The sequence below is a fragment of the Arachis stenosperma genome, chromosome 3, assembly GCF_014773155.1.
Source record: "Arachis stenosperma cultivar V10309 chromosome 3, arast.V10309.gnm1.PFL2, whole genome shotgun sequence".
Taxonomy (NCBI): Eukaryota; Viridiplantae; Streptophyta; class Magnoliopsida; order Fabales; family Fabaceae; genus Arachis; species Arachis stenosperma.
The window spans coordinates 167,263,731-167,286,629 of NC_080379.1; the positions used below are offsets into that span (position 1 = coordinate 167,263,731).

The following is a 22,899-nucleotide window of genomic DNA, read 5'->3' on the forward strand; positions in this document are numbered from 1 at the left end:
GATAATTTAGATTTATAAAAACAATTTATTTGTTTGGTTGTCTAATTTATCATGGTATAACATGATATAGAGTTTAAATTTTAATTTAAAGTATATATCTTTTTAAAATAATCATAATTTTCAATTTAAAATAACTAGTAGAATAATGATATTGTCACTATTATTTTTGATAATGTCACTTTATATATACTTTTCTTATATTATATATTTACATAAATTTATAAAAATGAGTGGTCTTATCAAAATAAAAATGACAATATTTATTTTCTAACTGTTGTATTTTAATTATTGTCTAAAGAATATTATTCTATTTTTTCTAAAGTACATTAACATTAGTCATTGTTATAGTACAATAACATGCATAAAAAATAAAATTGATAAAAGATAAATGAAGATTTAGTGTTTATGGTTAAAAATCTGTTAGTAAAACGCATAAACTAAAAATGGTTGTTTTTTTGTAACTGTGATTTTGAAGGTTAAACGTACTTCTTGCCAAACACACCCCTAATTAATCAAGTAAACATGGAGCCTATCCAAAATTCAAAATGTTAATCTATTTCTCTGCTTCGCCAATCATGTTTTAAATTTTACCAATTGAGAATATTATATTTATATTTCAAAAAAGAATATTCTTGAGGGGAAAAAATAATGAAGACAGTTTGAGTTCACTTCCACACACTTTCAAAAGAGATAGAGTTGGCGAAGGGAGCACAAGAAATGAAGCAAGGTACTCAATTTTTTTTCTCTGCTTTACATTTGTCTTACAAAGTGAAGTAACAATTTAGAAAAGTAAAAATAATTTAGAAAAAAAAAATCTACAAATATCCTTTGACAAAATGTTGAATGATATATTATCACTAATAAGTTAGATGTCTCTTTTGAGAAGTAGTCTTCCAAACTCGTATGATTTCATGACATGAATATCTTTCAAAGTGAAAATTCAAGTTGTCTTCATTGTCTTCAAGGTAAATTTATAGTTAAAAATTGTTAAATGATAATATAATAAACCGTTAAATAATAAATATTTCAAATAATCCATTCTCAACTATCTACTACCCAGTCTTCACCTTCCTTTAAACATTCAATGCATCGATTCCACACTGCTTGTAACTCAGAGACTGCTTTCGTGGACTAATCACTATAACACAATCCACAGAGACCTGCACAGTGCAGATCAAAGCAAAAGATTACAGATTAAAAATGAGTTCATGATAACTACTATTACTCTAAGGAAGAAAGAAGATGGAGGAACCTGAACACGAGGAGAATCGAAGAGACGAAGGACACGAATCCTAGCAGCAACGTTACCAAGAACCCGAAACTCGACCCTGTCATTGATGACTGCATCACTGATCAACTCAGCGGCATCAGCCTGAAGCAAGTTAAGACGATCAACAGCCACGGCAGTGACGACGTCCTTCACGCAGTGCGGATCCTGGTAGAAACCAGGCACCAGAACCCTAGCTAAAGGTATTCCGCGGTACATGACTGTGAACCTGGAATCGCCGTACCGGATCCCAACCCTGTTGGGATTCACCACCGCGAAAAGTAACCGAATGGCGAGGGACAGCGTGGCAGTAGTTGCAGTTGTTGCGGGGTCGTTAGAGGTGATGGAAACGTACTGTACGTCCACTTGAATGAGGTCTACCTGTGGCTTCTTGGGTTTGATGGATAGAACCAATGCCAAGAGGATTACAAGGAGAACGAGGGACAAGAAGGAGACCAGCAGGAACATGCAGCAGCAGCAGGCCTTGCATGACGACGACTTCGAAGACGAAGAGGGGGGCCGCGAAGGCGGCGGGGCGTAGTGCTGGCGGTTTTGAGGCCGGTAGGAATGCGATGGTGGTGGTGGTAGCCTTGATATCTGGTACTCCCCGTTTGGCTGAAATGGTGGGTTCCCTCCTCTTGTCATCATTATTTTTGTTCTTTTTTATTACTCTCTAAATGCTGTTGTTGTTATGTTTAGTTAGAATTTTTGAATGGAGTGTTATTAGTGAGGGGCGAGTGAGAAGGAATATAGCTTTTTAATTTGATGATTATGGATCGGACTGGCTTGTTGGTTTTATTCAAATGGATAAAGATTACACACGGGACTTTCTAAAGTATGCATGTTAGTTCCCAGTTAATAAATTTACTCTCAGAAGGAACAAGTGTTTAGTTGAATTTAATAATTGATTTAATAACGTGTGTGTATGTATTGTTACTTTACACAAAGGGAGATTCTGTCATTCTGCTTTAATTTGCTGGCTGTGGTTTTCACATGTGGACATGGGAGATTATGCAATAACTCGATATGCAGAAAGTGAGGAAATGTTCATTGTGATTTGTGAATGAGGAAGTAACTAAAGTCTAAAAAAAGCCTCAAGATGTTCTGTTGGTTATTGTTTCAACTTCAATCTGATAATTATGCTAATGTCACAATGCAACGGATTTTCGATAAATTGCCTCGGGATTAGGAAAGCTATCCTTGATTAGGCAAGATCCAAAATTAGGCCCGTCACTAATGGTTGTATATAAATTATAAAATGATTCAAGATCGAAACAAAGTGAAGTTGGACACTTGAAAAGAAAAGAAAAATAGTGTGTTACAGGCTGGGCTGGCTCATCTGAAACCACACCGTTGGAAGCTTCCTTTCAGTTCACCTTTTGTGTCATCTCGTTGGAAAGGCTTCCTTTCCTTCCTGAACTCTAAAAGCTACACTGGCCACCACTTTCTTTTGGGGGAGGAATCTGTTGTGTTTCTATAGCTCTAGCTGATCTCGTCATTGCATGTGGAGAAGGGTTATTTTTTAATATAGTAATAAATACCTTGCTTATTAAGGAACTGGTTTTCTTATACATGACTTGACTCCTGAAAAAAAAAAACACTCGTATCTGAATTGCTTTCTAGATGCTATGCATGTCTTCCTGTGTTCCTCTCCAACCTTCTCTCTCCCATTTCAATAATAATAAAAAAACGATTCCTACACAACCTCCTGCCTTTGTTTAAAGTCTTGATGACAGATATTTGGATATCTAGCCCTTTTTTAGGTTTTTTGGGGGGTGGTGGGGGGAGGGGTTGAGGGGGAGGGGCTCCTAAGAAATTAATAGAATTTGAGTCACTCTGCCACTTTGGAAGAGTACTGGAAGAGACAACTGCCCCATTCCAAGGTGAATGAACAAAAGCTACATGAACAGGTACCATGTGGTGTTGATGTGGTGCAGAACCAGATGCCCTGCCGCCTTAACTAAGCTAACCGTGAGCAGACTAGGTACGTCCAACAGAACTTTCAAGGAATTCTTACTTCTTAGCCAAAAACTTAAAGCAAGTTCAAAATGTGCAGACTAAAAATGACCCTAAACTGGGTTGGCTGGTGAGTCTTAAAGGCACAAACAAACACGTGCATCACTATGATTATTCAAAAGACAATAATATATAAAAGAACAAGTGAAAAGGGTTCATTTTGATGTTATAATCTCAAGGTAATAAGATGGAAGGCTTAAAAGAAAAGTATATCTAATTATCTATAGTAGCCTAGAATAAGCATGGAATAGGCAACAAAACATTAAAAATCATTGAAAACTACATGACCTGGTTGGCAATCACTTCTGGTCTACATTATCAGAATCAACTGCAGGATCATAACTAGGGTTACTTGCTTCTGCTGTGGTTGTTTCATCAACTCTTCTACCAGCATCATCCTCTAAAACATCCTCCATCAAGTCTTCCTCTCCAATATTGATGTCTTCTACATCTTCATCATCTTCATTGTTGCTTCCACCAGGTATTTTCCTTTTCTTTGGACCATGCTCAAGCCTATGTGTATCCAATTCTTTGTCCATGGTTTCCTGTAAATCCTGGTTGTTATTTACTTTCCGAGCTTTTCTTGCATTCTGCCATCTTTCCATATCTTTCTCAACGTTTGCAAGGTACTGCTCCCCAATTTGTTTCTGATACTCAGACACTTCCTCTCTCCTTGCATTCTTCCATTCTAGAAAAGCCTACAAATTGACAATACAAATTTCATATACAAACAAAACCATAGGTACTACATATTAAAGGCAATATCAAACCGATTTGTTTGCATTATGCAAGCAATAAAATTGAAAAAACTTGACAGGAAGTTTGATAATTATAATAAGTAATAATCATAAAATTCTATTGAAAAAACATGACCACAATTCAGCTCTGGTTGGCCAAAATTTCCACCTATTTGCAAGTATGCCCTCTGTATATTTGAGACCAAAAAAGTATATATATATATATATATATATATATATGACAAGGGTCACTACTTTGACTCAATTGCTCCCCTATTTGCTAGTAAGAACTCTTATTTATCCATAAAGCAACATAAGAGAATAGAGAAATGCTTGAGAATCGACCAGGGCAGCTAATGCTGGACGACTGCCCATGGTGGTCTAGTATAACAAATGGCAAGTCTGCAGTCTCATCTTTTAGTTTTCAGGTTCCAAGAATCAAACCTCTTCTTTCTGCTTCTCAAATATCTCAGCATCTTCATGTAATGGCTTCTTAGGTAAATAATATATGGGAGGCTCTGTCTTAGTCCTGGGGGGAGAAAAATGGACAGCATATTCAATCAAACAAGGGTCCAATAAGATCAATGGAAAACTTTCATATTTCTACCTAAAATCCTGCAATTAGCAGAACACATCCAGTCATCAAGTTGCTTCAACACTACAATGCACATGAGCTGAAACTTATCTTTGTCTCAATAAAATGTGAATATGGACACTTTTGGACCAAAATTAAAAATAACCTGCACAGGAATAAACCATTTCATGATGTTAGAAACTAAAGATTCCTAGTTGTTGATGTGACAGACAAGGAAATCATCTTGAATAGAATCATGCTTCTTCAAGTTCACATTTGAAGAACACAAACCTTATAAAATTTCCAAGTTTTTTATGATGTTCACTCCACTTAAGAAACAACAATTCCAGCTTCTTTTCTTCAGTTTTAGCAGCCACACGTGCCCGAAGTGTCTGATGAAAAATTGGAAAACAAATAGAAAAAGTACAAGTTAAGTGAGATCATATGAAATTTTGGTTCTCTATTATGAAGAGCAAAGTATTGTATCATTTGAAAGCCCACCAAGTCTCTCCTGCGTTTTTCAGCAATTTGTTCACGCTCTTCTTTCCTTAGCCTTTCGCTTTCTTCACGTGCTCTTTGCTCAGCCTAGGAAACATTTCAAAGTATTTGAAACTATTAGGAAGAATTTTATCTGTTATCACACAAAAAGAGAGGAAGTAAAATATAAATAAAAAACTCTCGATTTTTTAAATCGAGGTGATCATATCATCCAAACAAATCTCATGTTACTCTAACTGCACTTTGCCACTTTATAAATATTAGGAAGGAAAGAGCACAACTATCAGTTGAAAAGATGGATTAGGAAAATTGCAATGTATTTTTATGCTCCTACAATCAGCTAGTGATAAAAAAGAAGTCCTGAATCTTGATTTAAAATCTATACCTATTGTATAGTAATACCTAGGTATAGGAACATGCCAAACGGATATTTGTGCATAAGTATGAACCCAGATAATGTATTAATCCTAAATTCAATATGCTTCAGTGAGTCGTCTATAAAAGTATGCATATTCACAAAACAGTTCTTAGACTGGATAAACTTCATATAAATTACAGGATTAAACAAACTTACCCTTTGCAAAGAAGTAGATCTCCGCATGTATGCCTCTGTTCCTGAGAGTTTCATGTCTTCCTTTCTAAATTTCTGTAAAAAAGCATAAAATAAAACATATAAAAATTGAGAAATAATAACAATGAGTCAATGACTGATTATGTAAGGAGAAGCAGTTTTGCTCCACTAAGTTGAGCTTATTATACAACAATTCTGTTGAAAGAATTAGGTAACCGATGCAAGGTACCTCCAAAGTTCCAAGAAGCTGTCCAAGCATTCTCTTGTTCCTGTTAACCAAGCGAGGATCATCATTCTTTGGCAACACCCTTGGAACGGGTTCTGCAGCAGGATTGTCCGAGTCCTAGATAACAGCACATATCAATAGCATTAGAAATATAAAATTCTGAAGCAACACTTGTTCGTCACGACAAAAACAAATACGCCGAGAATTACCATGTTGGAATTTCTGTCTCTCCTAGACCACCCAGTCTGGTGTTGAGAATTAGATTGATTAGTAGGACTGGTCCCATTAGTGTTAACACTCTTCGGTGCATGAGCAGGATCATCCTGAATCAATTCTCCCTCCTCCTCTACCTTTATCAATTAATAAGCCAGAATCAACTTAAACCATATCTTATGCTTCCTCCTATGATCTATTCTAATCCTCTAATGTACAAAAAGAACCAAATTACATGAAAGTGAGAAGATTATAATGTTATTACCCTGACAACCGCAGAAGAAAGTCGGCGTTTAGCAGGAGGTTGACCTTCCGGTTCATTCCTGTCTCCCTGTATGTCAAATTACACTCTTTAACCAAAGCCCTAAACTCAGATTACAAGAAAGATAATATTTTCTGCTCTAAAAAAGAAGGGGGAGGGGGAGTGAGACTGACATGGGGAGGAAAGGGTTGTCGGCGAGGAGCTGAGAAGGGACCCCTTCGAAGGCCTCGAGGATCACGAAGCCGCTCCGTAATCTGAGAAAATTGAACAAAAAATAAACAGAATCGATGAATGAATCGGAGAGAGTGGAAGTAGAGTGGTGTGGTAATTGGCAAGAGAGTAATGAGTGACCTCGCGCTGTTGGCGGAGAAGCTCATCGATCTCATTGCGGAGCTGCTCCTCCGACTTCTCCACCGCCGTGCCGCTGCTGCCCATCCGCACTTATCAGTTTTTCCAATGAATCAGACAATCTCACACGCTCTCTTTCTTTCGAACCGAACTAAACCCTTCTTGGGTTCTTTACGTCTTTTTAAGATTTCCCCTTTTTTTTTCAAAAGAAGTTTATTTTTTCTGCAACTTTCGTTGGATGAAAAAAATTCGGGAACTTCTCATTACAAATTTTATAACAAACTATTAAAATGGTATCCCAAGTAACAATACAAAAATAATTTTAAAAGAGTCTCCAAAAAAAATGGATAAAGTTTTTGTCAAGTTTGGCAAAAAATTTTAAAATATCTTAAGTTTTATTTTTTTTCAATTTTATTCCAAAAATTTTCGATTTGCATCAAATCTATCTTCGATGGCTAAATTTTCGAAAAATTTAAAACCAATCTAACAATAATGCATGAAAATATGCTTGATTTGCTTGTGTTGAAGATTATTCTTATGAAATTATTGTTGAATTGATCTTAAATTTTTTAAAAAATTAGCCATCATAGGTATATTTGATGCAAATCGAAAACTTTTAGGACAAAATTGAAACAAAATAAAATTTAGGGGTATTTTTAAAACTTTTGTCAAGCTTCAGGGACAAAAGGTATACTTTACCCAGAAATAATTTTTGATATGGCCGCTATAACTCGTCTTTAATGCTATAACTCCGCATTCTCCATTAGCAAACAGCGTCCCTTTAGATTCTTTTCTGGTCTCTGGCGGATTTGGCGTTCGAAGAATAACGAGATCTTTCATTCTCACGAGCATTGGACCACAAACAAGGTGATTGGTATGGATTTGTTCTTGGAAAAAGAGCTCCGAAATATTTTTGAGTTGTAACGACTGTCTATCCCCTCCACCATTAGTGGCTCTTGGATTTTCCCTCAGTGCGTACCTTTAAGATTAATTATGATACTAGCTATCTGGCAATGGTGCTCGAGTTAGTTTTGCTTGTGTTATCAGAGATTGGAAGGGAAGGTGGCAACGAGGTTGTTTGTGAACAATTGAGAGTGGTAGCATTTTACAAGGAGAGTTGTTCGCTATTTGGAGAGGCTTTCTTTTAGCATGAGACTCGGAACAAATAGATATTATATGTGAGACAGACTGTGTGAAAGCTTTTATTATTGTCAATAATTTATAGGATTGCTCTGGGTTTATTGATCCTTTGGTGTTCAAAATCCGAGATGAGGAATGCTAGGGGGCCAGCAATTTTGGTGTTTTGTAACCATCAATTGGCCATCAATAATGTTTTTAATGGTGTGAGATTACATCTAATGGTGGGAGATCACTCATTTTTGTTTTGATGGTTAAGTGCTGGCCAAAAAACACAAAAGTTGCTGCCCCTAGACTTTTCCATCCAAGATATCATGTGACGTGCTGATCTCCGGTTAATCTTGAGAGATGCAAATACAGTAACAGACTGCAATGATGACCTTTTCTCCCCAAGTAGAGCTTCCGTTGTCTTAGAAAGAGTTTGAAAGAAGTATTCAATGGAACTGTTTTTCTTAAACAGTTTCTTGTTTATTTTTTCCTTCTTAGTTGTTGTTTATTTTCTTTTAAGTCACAAAAAATGTGTTAGTTTTTAAGAAAATAATGTACTAATTTTAAATATGCCGTTTCAAATTAGGCAATATACTAAGCTGCCCACTAATTAAAATCGTTTATCTTTCTTATTGTTTTGGGACAGTTTATTTTCTCTATTATTTAAAATCATACATCTTTGTTATTATTTGAAATGTTCCATTTTTAAGAATTCAGTGCAAACAAACAAAATTTAAAATATAAATGAGATATAAATTAATTAGAATCGATTTAAATAATAACAAAATATATCAATTTTTATTTTTTAAATTAATCTAAATTAAATTATTAATATTTTTTTATTATTTTTAAAATTATATTTTTATATTTACAAATACACATATCTCGTTTACAGATATGTGTATTTTTCAAATTTTATATATCTCATTTATATTATAAACGAAATATAAGCAATATTAATTCATTTACAAACGAAATATGTAAGTAAAATAAAAATTGGTAAATATACTACAAATTACCTATATTTATAAATAAAATATTTACATTGTTTATTTGAAAAAAAAATCCCATTTTATCAATCAACAATAATTAGAATAAATTATTAAAATATTACCAAAAAATTAGAAAACTAACGAAAGATAATTTAAAAAATACAAATGACAAATAAGTTTTTAAAGTATTTTAAAAAGTATAAAAAAATATTTTATGCAAATAATAAATAAATTTTGTATTTGATAAATGATTTATACCTCTCATCCAAATATTTGTAATAGTATTTAGATAATTATTTAAAAAACACATGAAAAGATTATAATAACATTCAATTATAGATCTATTTTTATATTTTTTAGACAAATTTTCCGCCATTGACAAAAATATTTAAAATAAAATTGCTTCCACATAATTATCATTCTTAAAAAATGCAAAAATAAATATTTTTTAATTATATTTATTAAAAATTGTTTAAATCTGTTTTAAAATCCTTTTTAAAAAAATATATCAAATTATTTTTATTATTTTTTAAATTTTTTGGCCTTGAAATTTATTTGTCGTTGATATTTTAATTTATTTTTGTCAACGTTTTTAACAATTTAATTCACTTCCTACAAGATTAAAATGGTTTTTATTCTAATTAAACTTGTGGTATTATTATTTCCTTAGTCACTCGAAACTTCTGATTTGACACTAATATGATTTAGTCAATTATTATTATTATTATTATTATTATTATTATTATTATTATTATTATTATTATTTCTTAATGGCCTAAATTAACGAAGGCAAGCAAATACTTGAACCGCAAGCGAAGAACGTTTTCAAGTTCAAAGTTGGCCCACAACCAAACAACTTCTCCTCTTCGACGTAATCGTTCTTCTTCTTTTCGTTTTCATCGCTTTCTGTGTTTGAAAACTGAAAACTAGGAGGCACAGAAATCCCTTTTACACTGTACCATGTCAAATTAAGCTCTTTTAAATGTACCCCCCTGTTTCTTCTTTGCTCTAATTTCTCAAATTCAGGAACTCGCTGGTGCTTGGTTTTCTTTCTGTTTCCTAGTTGTGAATGGTTGACTAGTCTTTGCTGCTCCTTTTGCATTCTAAGAGGGTTTCTTTCATCTCGATTGCTTGTTTGCATGTTTAAATGAATAGGGTTCAGTTTTTCTGACCAATAAAACCAGACACTGGGTTTCTGATTAAGTGATTATTGTCCTGGTATATATGCATTATCTATATCTGAATCCAGAAATTTCCATTAGCCCTTATAAACTTTTTTGGTTGCCTTTTTGATAAAAGCAATTGCTTCATGTGCCAAGCACTTCAGTTTTCAGAGTTAATAGGTTTTGCTTTCATTTTGCTGAGCTTCAGTTTGTGACCTAAAAATTGGGAATTTCAGAATCTGTATGAGAAGACTTTCAGTTTTGTGAATACTTGGACAATTAGGGTAGTTTTTGAGCAATGGTTCTAACATACATTGAAATTAATGCGGTAGTGGATCCTTCATTCACGATTAATTCTATTCCTACATAAGGATTGGATTAATGTATTTGATATGAGGAATGGAAGGAAATGAGCATTCACTAGTGCCACAATGGTTGAAAAGAAGTAGGGTGGCTGGTAGCCAACTCACATCACCTCCAAGCTCTGGTAATTTTGCTGAGTCCATCTTTTTTGTTAGTTTGATTAAGAGGAAAAGAAATAGCATGGGATAAGAAGTAGCTAAGTAGCTTCAAGTCTAATTGACTATTAGGTCCATTCTCCATGACCATGTTAGTTGTTGAGGGTTAGGAAGGAACTTTACTGCACTCTCATTTTGTTCAGTATTAGTTTTGGTCTCTGGCATTCTTTTTCTACAACACATACCAGCTAATGCCATTTCAAAGTGTGATGCTATTTACCCCCACAAAGCGAATGCTGTGCATTGATTTATCATAAATGATGTTTTTATTCACTGAATGTAAGGCCTGGGAACAAAAAAAATGTGCAATATATCCTGTGATGTGAATAACCAACTATGCAATATGAATATCTCTGATAACGTCAACTATCCTCCTTTTTTCAGATCATATTACCTGTGATGGCTATGAACGGACTAGAAAAGGTTCTGGCATCTCAAGGTCCTATAGTTCTGTAAGAGGCTGGCCTGATAGAGAATGGGAGAAAGATTTTGATGATGTCTTTGACAAGGACAAGCTGTTTCGTCGCAAGTATAACCGTAACCATTCTGACAGCGTGGATAGTATATTGTCCAATAGGTTTGAGAAGGATTTGTTGTTACGATCACAGTCTATGAACTCTGGGTCTGGGAAATGGAGAGAGACTCGCTCCCGTAGAACTTCAGGTGACAGAAGCAATCCACAAGGAAACCCTGCAGAGAGTAATGATATGGTTACTGGTGTTGTTGGCATAAAAGATAAATCTCTGTTTGAAGAGGAGTTTCCTTTACTTGGAGCAGAAGATAAACACAGTAGCTCTGATGGAAGAGTGTTATCTTCTAGCTCAAGTAATTGCACTCCACCAACCCGCACTTCTTCAGAGATTAGCAGCAATGACCTTAGCTCGACATCAGATGAGGTTCGAATGACTGTTGGAAGCAGTAGCATGGCTTTAATGATGCGTCAGCACACTGATCTTGCAAAAACAACTTCAATTACTCCAGGCACAATGAGCCTCAGCATGGCTGAGACATTGGCTCAGGGTCCATCTCGTTCTGAGACACTTCCACAAGTGAGTTTGACTTTGTGTTTCTGATGTATGCCGTGTGTTTTGTTAAATGTTTTCAGTGCTCATGTGGTATATTTTGCAATACAGTTGTCTATTGGTACGCAAAAGCCTGAAGAGTTGGCCCTTAAACAATCTAGGCTATTAATACCCATGATGCCCTTGTCGCCAAGGTCCTTGGTAAGGGTGGTTCTTTCTTTCTCAATGTGATGTTATGAAAAATTTTCCCTCTTTAAGTTATATTAATTCCTCATTTCTAAACCTTAACTGTTTTATATGCTTGGGATAATTTCACAGAATCAATATGCGCATCAATCATCATAATTCATGATAATCCACTAAATTAGTAACATCTCACATTTAAATTGTATTCTTCTCTAAATTTCTTTTTAATTTTACCTAATTTTCACTTTTGATTGATTTTATTTTTGCTTGTGAATTGCCTTTTGCTATATACTTGTTTTCCATAATACGAAGTTATCATTATTCTAATTAAAAAACTGTTTATAATTATTTTTTATAAAAAAAACTATCCTTCTTTCTAAGTAGGCCTGCCAAGTGCCAATAGTTTGTTCATTTAGTACCATCTACTTCAATTAGGGTGCTTAATCCAATCCCTTCAAATTTTCTTACTTGAATTTTATTTTTGTTTCTCTCTGCTGCATGACCAAAAGTCCAAACTAGCCGAATTCCTAATGCGTGATTCAAGGCTCAACATATAAGATAGAAACATTTGTGTCCTCTGCCTATTAGCTTAAGCTATTGGGATAAGTAGTTTCATGGTAAAAAATTAGCTATAATAGCTAGCAGTTAATATATTATAACAATAAATGGTATGTTAGTTACCTCGGAATTTGTTTGGTTATTTGTAATTTTCTGTCGTGTAGGTAGCTAGCCCTTCAGAGAAATCTAGGGTCAAGACAGGGCAGCAGCAGTATCCCTTCTCATATTCACGTTTGCCCAGTCATTCTTCACACAGTGCTTTTGGAAACTCTGATGTGCAGAAGACTATTTCCGGTAATTCCCGTAATGTCAGCACTTCACAAGAGTTGAATGGTTTCTCTTCGGCTGCAAAGGACAACTCGAGTCCCAGTAGAGTAATCTGCCCAACTGGAGCAACTGCTTCGACTTCTATCTCTTATCCCTATAACAGTTCTGGCGATAGTTCAATCCCTTCTGCGTGGATGACATTAGAGAAGAGGCCAACTTTTCAGACCCAAAGCAGGAGTGATTTCTTTAAGAATCTGTCAAAGAAGAGTTCCTCAAAAAACTCTTGTTCCGATGTTTGCCCCAATGGAATTTCATGTGCCTTGGAGAAGTCTGAACTTGGCAAAAGCACTGCCACTTCTTCTGTGAGCTCTTTGGCTGAGAGCAGCTCTGTAATTACTGAAAATGCTGCTGCTGCTGCTGCCAGTAAACCATTGAAATTTTCAAGCAATGGAGAACAGCAGCATAGCACCAACCCAGTTCTCCATCCAGATGAAGAGATTGCATTCTTACGATCACTAGGGTGGGAGGAAAGTGCTGGAGAGGATGAAGGCCTCACTGAGGATGAGATACAAGACTTCTATGAGAAGGTTAATATCCATTTGGAACTGCTGATTTCGCTCTAGCTTTATTTTATTTGAAGTTGATGTATATTTTGGATAATTGATCCATATGATCACTGCATTAAATTGTTTCCTCTTGCAGTATTTGAAATTGCAACCGTCATCAAATATTTCTCTGAGGAGCACGTCAAAGCCGGATTCAGTTGGCACTTGAGTGGTGGTGCTCCATAAGGTTGTAGATCATCTTGCTGAGTATGAAACATACATTTAGTATTTAGGAGCATGATTCCAGGATTTGGAATACGAAAGTGACGGGGGGACAATTGAAGTTCACTTTACTCTGTTTCCTTAGTAGGTGGGTTGATAGAGTTGGTTTTGGAGTATTATTGTATGAAAGATAAAGAATAGGTTACATACATACAAACAGAAATTACAAGGCAGCACTGATCCTTTGTTAATAATCAGTGAAACAATCGCAAAAGCCTGCATGTAGCAAGAAGTATAGTATACAGTATCAAGGAAAGCAATGCGGAAACATAGTATACATAATACCAATATTTTTCAACACTAACGAGTGGATGCTTATTAGTTATTACATTACTCACTCAATTGGATTCTACTTACATATTGGTTCATAAAGTCCCAATAATTATTCAAATTTGGAACTCACTATGAGTGTACAAGATTTCCCTTTTCTTTTCTTCCTAAAAATAGGCCCAGTTATGAATGAGTGAATTTGATACATTAGATTAAGGAATCATGTTTGCTATTTTTCTTTTTATCACAAGTGAGATTATCCTCAACCAAAATTTGGATGGCGTTCTCTCGAGTCCAATTAAGTTAATTAGGTTTCTAGAAATATGATTGGTAAATTGGTAATAGGATTTTTTTTGTCAAATGGATTCGACAGTCTTCAATTTTAGACATCACAAATTCAATCACACCACATTGACACACACAATACTTAAGAATTTTATCCACTACCGGTGTACTTGTTACAAGGCATACATGGATTGGACCATTAGACCAAAAGTTTTGCTTGCCATAATAGGATTTGTATATGATGACCATTAGACCAAAGTTTTGCTTGTCATAGTATGATTTGAATGTTGATGGTTTTCTATTTGATTATGAAATATCTTTACCATTTTTATGGATTTTTAATAGAATTTCGATTTGAGAGAGAGAAAAAAAAAAGGGGGGGGGGGGGGGGGTTGGGTGTTTGGCTGGTTTTGAGATTGAGGGGAACAAGCAAGAATTCAGTGTGTGTTTTCTTTTTTCTTTCCTTTTCCAGAATAGTTCAGTTTTGCTTTCTTTAGAATATGAATAGACTTGGACCAGAAACACTGAAACAGTTCATGAAACAAGCCCAACTGCAGAAGGGAGAATTTTTTTTAGGAAAAAAGACAAATAGGTCTCTGACTTTTCAAACTTTTGACAAATACATCCCTGACAAAATTTAAATACAAAAAAGTCCCTGACTTTAACAAACGTAGGACAATTTAGTCCTTCCGTCTATTTGCCTCTCATACACCTAACGGAACTGGCTGACGTGGCTGAAACGGTGTCCAGGTGTCCGTTACGGTGCCACGTTGGAAGGGGAAAAAAGTTCGAAGGACAAATAAGTCCTTGACGTCATTTTACAAATAAAGTTCGAAGGACAAATAGGTCCTTGAGAATTTTTTTTTTCAAAATTAATAAACTCATTTCCTAAATTCTCTCATCTACCTCTCTCCATTTTTATATTTCTCTCTACTATTTTTACTCTATATATAGTTATATTTTATATTAGTAATTTGACAAATCAAAATATGTCATTCGATATTTTTTTACAATTAAAATATTTTAAATGTAAAATTATACACATTAAATTATTTTAAATTTTAGATAACGAATGTTAAAATTAATTACTAATAAAAAATTAGACTTTTTCATATAAAAATAATAATTAAAAATCTTATTATTTAATTTTTTATCTGCAGATATCTTGGTCTTCTTAGTCAAAAACTTTTGTCAACTTACGACTTTTTTGTAAAAGTAGTTTGATTTTATAAATCTTTTGTGTCATGCATAATTTATACTGTTAGAACAAAGTGAACTATAATTTAAAAAAAAAATATTCTCGTAATGTTATTATACATAAAAATACTAGTTCTAATATAATACACAAATGCACTAATGCTAACTTAATACATGAATGATGCACAAATGAACTAATGCTAACTTGATGCATAAATGAATTGATGCTAACTAATGCCACTGGTATGATAAAAACTGAACTAATGCAATTTAACAAATTCTAATATAATACACAAATGCACTAAAACTAAACTAATGCAATTTAAGAAAAAGAGTAGAAACATAACAAGCCCAATTTCTACAATTTTAATACAAATAATTTAAATTGTAGAATAAAACAAGTTAACTATATTTCAAAATACAAGCATAATTTTATCAGAAATTATTTTTAATATGGAAAGAAAATTGGTGTTTTGGTTGAATATTGACATTTGAAGTGTATTACAGTATTGTGAAAATTATTCAACACGCCCCACGTGTTGGTTAAGATGCTGCCACGTGTTCAACACGTCTCCCACGTGTTGGCCAGAATGATGCCACGTGTTCACCACGCGCCCCACGTGTTGACATCCCACAAAAAAAATCCACCCATCTATAATTACACAACATTCTCCCATTTTCAACAAAAACACCAATATTTTTTTCATACAAAAAAAAATTAGCCTAATTTTATAAACTAAATTCTCATAATAGAAGCATAATAGAAGTATAATGAAAAAAAAACTTTATTTGTAAAATGACGTCAATGATTTATTTGTGCTTCGAACTTTTTTTCCCTTCCAACGTGGCACCGTAACGGACACCTGTACACCGTTTCAGCCACGTCAGCAAGTTCCGTTATGTGTATGAGAGGCAAATAGACGAAAGGACTAAATTGTCCTCCGTTTGTTAAAGTCAGGGACTTTTTTGTATTTAAATTTTGTCAGGGATGTATTTGTCAAAAGTTTGAAAAGTCAGGGATCTATCTGTCTTTTTCCCAAAGATAAAAAAAGAAACATCTAAAATATAAAAAAACACAGTCAAAACCTAAGAAAAAGAAAGGGTTAACCACCAAAAACGTCTCCGAATTATTCAAACGCTGACAATAATGACCTCAATTTTTATTATCGACAAAAATAACCTTTAATAATTTAAAATGTTGCACAAAATATACTTCTGTCAAGAAAGGCATATTCCGTTAATGAAAATATCTGATGTGACAATCGAAAACTCTCTCTCTCTCTCTTCCTTCACTGCCACTACCACCACTTGACACCACTCCTTCAAATCTCTCAAGCCCACCACACCTGAACCATTACCATTACCTGCATCCTTACCCTTGCCACCATCACATGGTCGCCATCTTCACATACTTCCCGTAACACCATGAATCTCACCCCAATTTGAAAACTCAAACTACAACCTTCACCTATCTTGCCGCCACCATATTTCATCGTCATCCTTCTAAAAATTCATCCCACTCTCACAGTTCATTCACTAACAACAACAACAACAAAAAAAATCAATAATAACTCACTATGATTTCAACAACAGATTTAACAATAGAAACAAAAACAGAAGCAGATGGTGAAGAGCTAAGTCAACGACCGTGAGTGAAATAATGGAGAAGGCAGAGGTTGTTGTTGCGATGAATGATGGAGGAAGGAGAATTGGGACAGAGCCAACTCCCACCCGTGAAGCTCGCCTTCCAGACCCGTCGGCGCTTGCCTTCCAGATCTGGCGGTGCTCGCCTTTCAGTTCTTGTTGTGGCGCGAATGATAGAGGAAGGAGGATTGGGACGGAGCCAACTCCCACCTGCGAAGCTCGCCTTCCAGACCCAGCGGCGCTTGCCTTCCAGATCTGGCGGTGCTCGCCTTTCAATTCTGGTTGTGGCACGAATGATAGAGGAAGGAGGATTGGGACGGAGCCAACTCCCACCCGTGAAGCTCGCCTTCCAGACCCAACGGCGCTTGCCTTCTAGATCTGGCGGTGCTTGCCTTTCAGATCTGGTTGTGGAGCTCGCCTTCAGCTCCGACCGTCAAGCTTTCCTTTCATTCCGATCGTGCTCGCATTGTAATTCTGGGAGGAGAAGAGCACAGAGATTTGGGAGATTTAGGGTTTTAGGGTTATTAATTTTGGGAATGGGGGATGGGGAGACACGGTGAGGAAGAAAAAGAAACAAGAGAGAGCGCACACCACGTATGTTTTTCCGTCAACGGAATATGCCTTTTTTGACGGATGGATATTTTGTGCACCATTTTAAATTATTAAAGGTTATTTTTGTCAATAATAAAAATTGAGGTCATTATTGTCAGCGTCTGAATAATTCGAGGACGTTTTTGGTGGTTAACCCAAAAAGAAATATTCCAAATATAGGAAAATCGTGTGTGGCGGCTGGTGTGCGGGTTATGGGCGACGCAGCAAAAGCAACGCGCAATGGACTGGTGTGCGATGCTCCGCCAAGCGCAGCATGCGACGGATGGTGATGAGCGGGGCAGCATGTGACGGACGGTGATGAGCGGCGTAACGGCGCGGATTTGGCATATATTGGGAGTGCATTTTTTAAAATTTAAATACTGGGAGCGCATTTTTTAAAATTTAAAAAGTTGGCTCAAATTGATTGCACTTTTAGATCTGATTTGGATAAACTGCTTAATTAAGTTTTTTTTTAAAAAATAACTTAAACAATAAATGTTTATATTAAAAGTATCTTATAAATAAATTATTTTGTGTTTAATTTTTTAGTTCTAAAAGTGTTTATTTTAAAAGAAATGTGATCAAAAGTTTTTATTACGAAAGAAGTTATTTTTTTTAATTTCTCTATAAGCACTTAAATAGCTTTTTAAAAAGCTATAATTTAGTTTTAAAAATTACACCAAACATTAATACTACTATTTTTTATAAGTCAAAAACTCAAAAAAAAATTTTTTAAAACTTCCAAAGAGGCACTTAGTTGGTTACCTATATATATATATATATATATATATATATTTTAGAATTTTTTTTATTAAATTTTGGATCTTCGTTTTACAATAATTTTAGATATTTGTTTTTATTTAGTTTTAGATTTTTTTTAGACTTTAAATGTTTTTTTTCATTGATTTTGAAGGTTTCACATGATAATTTGAATTCATATTTCGTAAAAAAAAAAAAAAAAAAAACCAATTTTACTTTTTTTTAATGAACTTTTTTTTTTCTAGTTAATTACACTTCTAGTTGATTACTTAACAATTTATACATATATATATATGATGAAATTTAATGAAAAATTAATTACTTTGTTATGAAATTATAAGCCGATATTTAGCTATTTAATTTTCTAAAAATATTATGTATAATGAAAAAATTAATTTTTAAATTAATTATTATATATTTATATATAAATACATATACTATTTTATATATTTTTTATATTTTAACATTGATGATACTTTTGGAATACACATTATTATTGATTATAAGAGTAAATGCTTAATTTGCTTTTTAAAATTTAAACTTGTGCATCAATTAAATTTTTGACTTTGTAAATAACCAACAAGTCAACAACGTCTCTTAAATTAAAAAAACGTGACTCCACTTCATCTTTAAGTAAACTACCATCTTAACGGAATTGATGTGTACCGTTAAGCGCTAATTTAATATTCTAATTGTACATTAATGTATTTAAATTGGACTCTAAATTTGTTTTATAATATTTAAATGAGTTCATTTTAAATTATAAAATTCTAATTCTCTTTTGCCCTTAATTTTCATCATTTTTTTCTTTTATTTTTTGTTTTTTTTTGTTCATCTTTTATTTATCTGTTGTATGAGAAACTTCATTAATCTTCATCCTTTTGGAATTCTTTTCCTTTTCTTCATCAATTTTTTTAACATTATCTTCCTCTTCCTTCTTTTGGTTCATCATCTTTATTATTACCGGTCTCTTTTTCAATGATCTTCTCAATCCAAAGATAAATAAAATACCGAATAAATTTTGAGTATTTCTTTACAAATTCTTAATTTTCCGTTTTTCCAAGTATTTTGGCTGTTAAAACAAAAAATAATACCAATTACTTAGTCATTATTTTTTATTGCAACCTCAAATTAAATCAATTTTCAATTAAAAGAATTAAATATTATAAAAGTTTTTTTTTTTAAAGTCTAAAAACTAAGCAAACACAATAATTCAAATTGATGTAATTTCACTGTGTTTTTAAATAAATTCATATGCAAATTAAATATGTTGTTCTTTACCTGATCTCCCTTGCGAAAGAGAGACCATTTTCCTCTTCCAAGTTGCTCCCTAGTCATAGTAAATAATTCACTAATCTACGATTACCAAATGTACTCTTCATCATCGTTATACTTGGTTGTCACAATTATTTTCTTGACAACCAAGCAAGCAAAGTAAAATTTAACACCAAACTATTTAATCATACTGACATTAATACTAGCCTGCAGTATCTTCATGAATTTCTCCGTCCCATACTTAGCAATTATTCCCAAATTATTCACTAGATCCAAATGCATAGAAAAACAAACCATTTGTGAGAAGATTTCTTTGTGTTTTTTTTTTTTATTTTTGGAAAAATTAATGGTAGTAATTGACATTCAAAAGACAAACGAGATAAAAGAAGATAGAGAATAAAAGAGAAGTGATGATGAAAATTAGGAATGAAGGAGGGTTAGGTTTTATAATTTAAGATGGACTAATTTGAATATTAGAAAATAAATTTGAGGATTAATTTGAGCCAAATTCAACTTTTATCTATATTAGCGTACAACTGGAATGTCAAATTGGTATTTAATAGTGCACATTAGCACTATTAATACAATAGTTTACTCAAAGACGAATGTGTGTTTCAATTTAAGAGACGTAGCTAGAGATGTCAATGGGGCTGCGTCCTCACCCCATTCTCCGTCATGGGAGAATAATTATCCCCATCCCCGTTCTCCGCGTTCTCTGCGTTTTCTACGAGGCTCCATTTCTTATCTCTTTATGTTTAACATTCATATGAAAATTATAAAAAAAATATCAAAAAACTAAAAAACAAACTACAAAATATTATTACAAATACACAAACATATGTTATCCAAGATTATAAGTCTAGAAATATAACATAGCAAATCATAGTTTATAAAATAAAATCTTGAACAATAAGGTTAGAGTTTTTTAATGAGTGAAATTACTAAAAAAAACCCATGTATTAGAAACAAAGTAAGGGATTATTAATAAGTTCAAAAATTCGGAGAATTATCGGAAATGGGGTGAGAATCCCCGCTCGGGTCCCGCGCCTGTCTCAGGGGAATTTCGTTCCCCATCTCATCTCCACAAAAAAAATTTTCCACCATTAGGGTCCCATTTGGGGCGGTCCCCGATAATTCCTGCCTCATGAAAATTTTTGACACTCCTAAACGTAGTTGGTCATTTACAAAATTCGAGAATTTAATTGATGCGCAATTTAAATTTCAAATATCAAATTGTATATTTACTCTTAATTATAATATTAATATTTTTAAAATAAATATTATATAATAATTATTTATTATAGGATTTGCTAGGTTTTTACTTAAGATTGGATCTTATAACAAAACTAAGCATACCTTTGTGTGTTAAACTTGATTTAATTATATTTTATTAGTAAAATAAAGAATATATTTATTAATTGATTATATATTTAAATCAACCATGATATGAAAGTAATTGATGGTGCCCGATACAATGTATATCATGCATTGACTATTGACTATTGAACATCAAAACGTGTCAAGTGTATATCCACAGCCAAATGAAATAACAATTACATGTCAACTTAAACGAGGAAAATATCTAGTCAACCTTTTATCTCTTCAACCATTCATAAACTATATTTCCTGATCTCTTTGTTTCAATGTATGACTCTGTTTGAATGTGCGTATCATTTTATTTGAATTTACTTGAATAATGTTTGCCTCGTACATATATATTACACGATATTTCATTATTTTGCCAAATTTAAAATTACTGGAAAAATTGAAATGTTAATTTTTCTCAAGAAAATAAGACGAGGTAGGGTGGAGTTCTTTTTAGTATTTTAAAATAGTAATAATTTTTACTGTATTTCATTTAATCATGACACATTAATAATATGCGTGATAACATGAATTGAACGAAACAAAACTTTTTACCCGGAAGTGACATATTTGAAGATATATGCTGTTTTCTATACTAAGATTAACATTATTTTTCACACTCAGTCTTTTCTTTCATTTTTAGATATGAGACTTTGAGATAATAATGCCCATAATTAAAACTCTAACACGGCACTCATTAATAATATGTTCGTTCACCGGTACATAGAATAAGAAAAAGAGAAAGTATGAGGAGCTAATGAAATATTTATACGATGTGTATAATGGAGGTTTATGGAGTATATATTAGAGATATAATCATTAGTATTACATTTTCCTATCAGCTGAAACTTTTGGGATGAGTGGTATCATGATATGGTATTAAAACAGTAGATCCGAAATGTCAAGAGTTCGATCCTTAGTGAACATAAAAATTAAACTAATTTTTCGATAAGATGTTTATTATCCCTTGTACTCGTTATTTTAAATAGTATAGAAGATGTTCATTTTATAACTCAATAGCCATTGTACAAATAAACGGGATCCTATAAAAATTATGTAAGATGGCAATAAATATTTACAAGGTCCATGTTTGGCTATTATTATATAGTATGTAGCACATATAGTGAATATATAATTTTGGTGATATTTGAAAAGCATTGTAAAAGTGAAAACAATATAGCTTTTTAATATTACCGGCGTATACTCTATTATTCATTATTATTTTTCGTTGGGATTGCCTCATCATAGACACACAAATTAAGAAAGTTCAAGAATCAAGCACAAGAATATATCTACTCGCAAAACCAAATTCCATATCAAATTCAACGACATTTTTCATTAATTGTTGGAAGTTGAATCTTGTCTGCGATGAAGAGAGAGAAGAGGGAGTGGGGTTTGCTATGGCACTATATATAAGGGGTAAACAAACTTGCATGTATACACATGCAAACTTATGCACATGATTTAATTTTGTAATACAATACCATTATTATTATGCATGAATATAATAATAGGCTAATTTATTTAAATTTTTTTATTATATTTTAAATCTGACAGATCAGAAAGTGATCCGATATAAAAATAACCAAGGCGGAATTCGAATAATACCAATAAACAAGGTTTCCCTCACCCCGGCAGGGGAAGTCAATTAAAACGTATATAACTATTGATATTATTATTTTTTTATAAGTTTAAACTTTTGAAAGGAGTAATTTTATGATATAGTATTAGATAAAAAAGTTAAAAGTTTAATATTTGATCAATTCTAAAAATAAAAAATAGTATAAGATAAATAAAAAAAATTATGCTAATAAAAATTAAATAAGCCAAAATAAGGAGAGATTTTTGTTTAAAAAAAAGTGTTAGAAATATAACTATTAATGTTATTTTTTTATTAATTTAAATTTTTAAGATGAATAGTTTCATAAAATAAAAATTAAATTGGGTACTCTCACTGTGTTACAAAATGTCTAAATACCCTAAATTCGAAAATATAATTCTACGCTATCTAAACATTTATTAACTTGAAGAATTTTTTAGTTTTGGGCAGACACGTTTACTCTCTTGAAACACCTTCTCCTATGATAAAGATACTAACAAAGCACGCTATATATTAAAAACTCAGACCCCATGCAAATGACAA

General features: G+C 33.0%; 3 protein-coding genes across 4 annotated transcripts; 1 reads left to right on the top strand and 2 right to left on the bottom strand.

Moving 5' to 3' along the window:
- Window positions 1-832: 832 nt before the first annotated feature.
- On the bottom strand, window positions 833-1,912 carry LOC130967255 (NDR1/HIN1-like protein 13). The gene is made up of 2 exons (XM_057892074.1): window positions 1,253-1,912; window positions 833-1,160 (listed from the first exon to the last, which is right to left on the bottom strand). Exons 1-2 carry the CDS (start codon window positions 1,910-1,912, stop codon window positions 1,074-1,076), a joined length of 747 nt encoding a protein of 248 aa, XP_057748057.1. The 3' UTR covers window positions 833-1,073.
- Window positions 1,913-3,394: 1,482 nt separating this feature from the next.
- On the bottom strand, window positions 3,395-6,967 carry LOC130970380 (uncharacterized). Its single transcript, XM_057896451.1, has 10 exons — window positions 6,716-6,967; window positions 6,538-6,618; window positions 6,368-6,433; window positions 6,099-6,239; window positions 5,893-6,006; window positions 5,667-5,738; window positions 5,096-5,179; window positions 4,886-4,986; window positions 4,465-4,549; window positions 3,395-3,981 (listed from the first exon to the last, which is right to left on the bottom strand). The coding sequence occupies exons 1-10, from the start codon at window positions 6,797-6,799 to the stop codon at window positions 3,583-3,585; spliced, it is 1,227 nt and encodes a 408-aa protein (XP_057752434.1). The 5' UTR covers window positions 6,800-6,967; the 3' UTR covers window positions 3,395-3,582.
- A 2,684-nt stretch (window positions 6,968-9,651) lies between these two features.
- On the top strand, window positions 9,652-13,652 carry LOC130969279 (uncharacterized). 2 transcript variants are annotated; one of them, XM_057894937.1, is made up of 5 exons: window positions 9,652-10,479; window positions 10,895-11,559; window positions 11,644-11,733; window positions 12,441-13,130; window positions 13,246-13,652. In XM_057894937.1, exons 1-5 carry the CDS (start codon window positions 10,392-10,394, stop codon window positions 13,315-13,317), a joined length of 1,605 nt encoding a protein of 534 aa, XP_057750920.1. In that variant the 5' UTR covers window positions 9,652-10,391; the 3' UTR covers window positions 13,318-13,652. The 2 variants fall into 2 exon arrangements, with proteins under 2 accessions (XP_057750920.1, XP_057750921.1); XM_057894938.1 differs by having other exon boundaries at window positions 9,652-9,813.
- The last annotated feature ends 9,247 nt before the right edge of the window (window positions 13,653-22,899 follow it).

Bases quoted from the DNA above. Each gene is read 5' to 3' on its own strand.
- LOC130970380 (XM_057896451.1), bottom strand. From the start codon at position 6,799: ATGGGCAGCAGCGGCACGGCGGTGGAGAAGTCGGAGGAGCAGCTCCGC. The intron at 4,550-4,885 runs GTTTGTGTTCTT...TTCTCCCCCCAG, and splicing joins AAACTTGGAAATTTTATAAG to GACTAAGACAGAGCCTCCCA. The intron at 3,982-4,464 runs GTTTGATTCTTG...GTCAATTTGTAG, and splicing joins TTGAGAAGCAGAAAGAAGAG to GCTTTTCTAGAATGGAAGAA.
- LOC130969279 (XM_057894937.1), top strand. From the start codon at position 10,392: ATGGAAGGAAATGAGCATTCACTAGTGCCACAATGGTTGAAAAGAAGT. The intron at 11,734-12,440 runs GTAAGGGTGGTT...TCTGTCGTGTAG, and splicing joins CCTTGTCGCCAAGGTCCTTG to GTAGCTAGCCCTTCAGAGAA. The intron at 13,131-13,245 runs GTTAATATCCAT...TTCCTCTTGCAG, and splicing joins TACAAGACTTCTATGAGAAG to TATTTGAAATTGCAACCGTC.
- LOC130967255 (XM_057892074.1), bottom strand. From the start codon at position 1,912: ATGACAAGAGGAGGGAACCCACCATTTCAGCCAAACGGGGAGTACCAG. The intron at 1,161-1,252 runs GTTCCTCCATCT...TGCACTGTGCAG, and splicing joins TCGATTCTCCTCGTGTTCAG to GTCTCTGTGGATTGTGTTAT.